Genomic DNA, 3,054 nt, shown 5'->3' on the forward strand with positions numbered 1-3,054 from the left:
CACACACACACACACACACACACACACACACACAACCATCCTCTCTCCTCTATGACTTCCTCTCCGAAACACCTGGAGAGGCAGGTACTGTGACCCACAACGGTCATCCATCCAGAGCTGCAGGGCATTTCCTGCAGTTTCTCTCCACACCTGGGGGGTTAGAAATGTGAAAATTCTGCAGAGGCTCCCTAGAATCCAGAACACCCACACAGGGAACCCCACCCACAGAGGGAAACGCAGGCAGAGCCCTTGGCCCATACAGACAGGAGATCCTGAGACAGAGCCTCAGGGCACAGCTATAGCCCTCTAGGGCACCCAACCTCTGGGTGTGTGCACACACATCTGATCCCCGTGAACAGATTCTGTGGAATACTACTCAACGGTGAAAAAGAGGACAAGATGTCTTTGGGGATAAAATGGATCCAACTTTAAGGGACAATGTTAAGTGAAATAGGCCAGAAAGTAAAAGAGTTACTGGCCCATCTCACTCATTTGTGGATTAGAAGTGGCCAAAGAGGATGCACTGGCCCAGCACAGTACAGCGACACCAGACTCTGAAGGCACTGGAGGGAGTGGGAGAATAGCAAGGTGTGGAGAGCAGGGGACTGGACATCCCTCCTGAGCTTCAGTGGACGGGGAATGAAGCGTGAGCACATGTGGAAGGGTGAGGCAGTACCCCCAAATTACATAGTTAGTCTTGAGTCTGGGGCTCAAAAACCCAGAACACCCACTAACAAACTTACAAAATTGAAGAAAAATAAGTAAATAAAACCCTTTCCGATACTGTCCAAATTTGATCTCAGTGGATCTGGAGCTTTCAGACAGGCGGGAAAGCACGGCCAGAACTTGAGAAAACCCAAACCGTCCTGCGTATACAGCCCCCCTGCACCAAGCCTGCACGCCGTGCAAGGCAGGGGCCGCCCATTCCACTTTCTCTTGCTCCGCGACAGGTTCCACACAATCACTGAGCCGCCTCCCCTGGGCTTGGCAACCGTTAATTGCTGGGGGAACTTGCCACACGTAACTGATTCACTTCTGAACAGCTGCACGAGTTCTCGAAATCAACACCAAACACTGCACGAGTTCTCGAAATCAACACACCAAACACGTCACATGCCGTGGGCTTATGGCATCGTCACACATGCAGTTCCCATCCACCCAGAAGAGAGACCGCATCTTAGAGTGGCTCCTTTAAGGACACGGCGGCCTTGTCACTTAGAAAAGTTCAAAAGAACCAGGGGAAATCCAGTTCTCTTCAGCACTGCTCAGCCTAATAAAGAAATCCGTGTGAAAACTATGCACAGAACACAGAAAACACAGGAGTTAGATCATATTTACAAAGCTCTCCTGTACCTTTCCTAATAAAACCTTGTTATTGCAGCATAAAAACACAGAAGCCTATTCCTATTATGAAACCAAGTAGCAACCAATAACAAACCCTGCCTTGTAGCCAGACGGAGTGTGCGCTGCTGCTGTATATTGGGGGCTTTTCATCTCACGTCTGCCTGGCTGGATGCACTGAATTCATCAGCCACTTCTGTAGCCTGTGCACATCATCAGTCCCGGGGGCTCCGGCCCAGGGATTGTTCTAGCCCATAATTAGGAGACGTGAGCCAGTTCCAAGTGCACTTGCAAAGACAGAGGAGCGAGGAGAGCCCCGATCCCCATCCTAAATCAGCTAGCACAACCCCAGCCACAAGCTGCCTTGTGTGGCCACATCCCCACCTCTGTGGCCACGGTGAAGCTGCTGGAAGAACTCACAGAAAGAAAATTCCTGCAATTAAATACTCGGGCCATGATCCACCAGCTTTGAAGTTGTTGAGAGAGCTCATCTCAAAAAGCCTGCTCAGGAAAATCTGCTTAGTTCGGAGCACATCCTGGAGGCAGTTGATACTCCCCACTTCCCACCCATGCGTTTCTCTGTGGGAAGGGGTGCTGGCAGGGACCCAGGACAGAGTGGGGGTGGGAATGGGAAGGGGTGCTTCTACAGTCTCCTTTGAAAATCCCGTCCCATCTCATCGTGAGCATGTGTCTGGAGCCTCCCAACTCGCTGTTCTGTGACAGACAGGGATGTTGACAGGAGGGGAGGAAAGCAGATGGGGGATCCCTCTTTGCTCACAGCAGGGCCTGCTGTGATAACTCAGGTTACAAGTTGTGGGTCACACTCTGACTTCACCCTGTACTGATTCTGCAGCTGCTGGGTCAGCAGAGAGGGGCTGTCTCCCCACTCCAGGCCCCCTCCCAGCCTCAGAATGAGCTGTTCTAGAGACACGAAGCCACTTCTGGGCACCCACCTGCAAGTCAGAGCCACAGCGCCTCTGGTGCACTAAGCAGCATTCCCACGCAGAGGATGCTCCGGAATTATTTCTTTACAGGTCAGTGCCAGCAAGAAAAGTCAACTCCAAATTCCAGCACCCTCCCAGGTCACACCAGCCCCCAGCCAGGACACCACACACACACACACACACACTCCCACACCTAAGCCAGCTTTCCTTTCCTGCAGACCCCTCCCCTTGAAAACTCTGTCTCCCCTGTCCCTTTACAGTCTCACCTAGGGCCTCCCACCCAAGCCTTCCTGGGACGCACCCGCAGCAGGAGGCAACCTCGAGAACCTTGAGAACCTTGGTGGGTCGATAGCACAGCCCACCGGGTACTCTCCCGCCCTCACTCGCTGTCACCCCCAACCCGCACACTCTGCCCCCACTCACCACAGGGAAGTTAGACTGGGAGCCAGACATAGCAGTGAGCCCTCACCTTTGGAGAACAGGGCGGCCAGGCTGATGAGCACGGGGGACCAGTGGTGCCACGGCGTCCCCATCTCAGACGGGCACATCCTGGAGCCTCGGAGCGCAGGTCGTCTGCTCCCCTGCGCCGTCTATGCGAAGAAGACACGGTGCCAGAGCCCCCAGGAGGCAGGAGCTGCGCTGGGAGGCGAAGGGGCTCTCTGCTAGGGACCCGCGCCGCCGCCAGGGCGCCCGCTGCTGTTCTCCCTCCAGTCCATGGCCGGGCTCGAGAGTTGCCCTCCGGAGCCCGGGGCGCGCGCAGGCCCAGCCC

At 54.7% G+C, this 3,054-nt stretch overlaps 1 protein-coding gene across 1 annotated transcript in view; it reads right to left on the reverse strand.

The window, feature by feature from the left end:
• The window catches only part of TMEM132D (transmembrane protein 132D), a 312,508-nt gene extending 309,470 nt beyond the window's left edge, over positions 1–3,038 (reverse strand). The window contains exon 1 of the mRNA XM_004690639.2: positions 2,755–3,038. Coding sequence (XP_004690696.1) covers positions 2,755–2,833 — 79 coding nt within the window. The 5' untranslated portion in view covers positions 2,834–3,038. The remainder of the gene's footprint in view (positions 1–2,754) is intronic.
• Between the last annotated feature and the right edge of the window lie 16 nt (positions 3,039–3,054).

This window comes from Condylura cristata, unplaced genomic scaffold (genome assembly GCF_000260355.1).
Source record: "Condylura cristata isolate star-nosed mole 26May11 unplaced genomic scaffold, ConCri1.0 scaffold00029, whole genome shotgun sequence".
Taxonomy (NCBI): domain Eukaryota; kingdom Metazoa; phylum Chordata; class Mammalia; order Eulipotyphla; family Talpidae; genus Condylura; species Condylura cristata.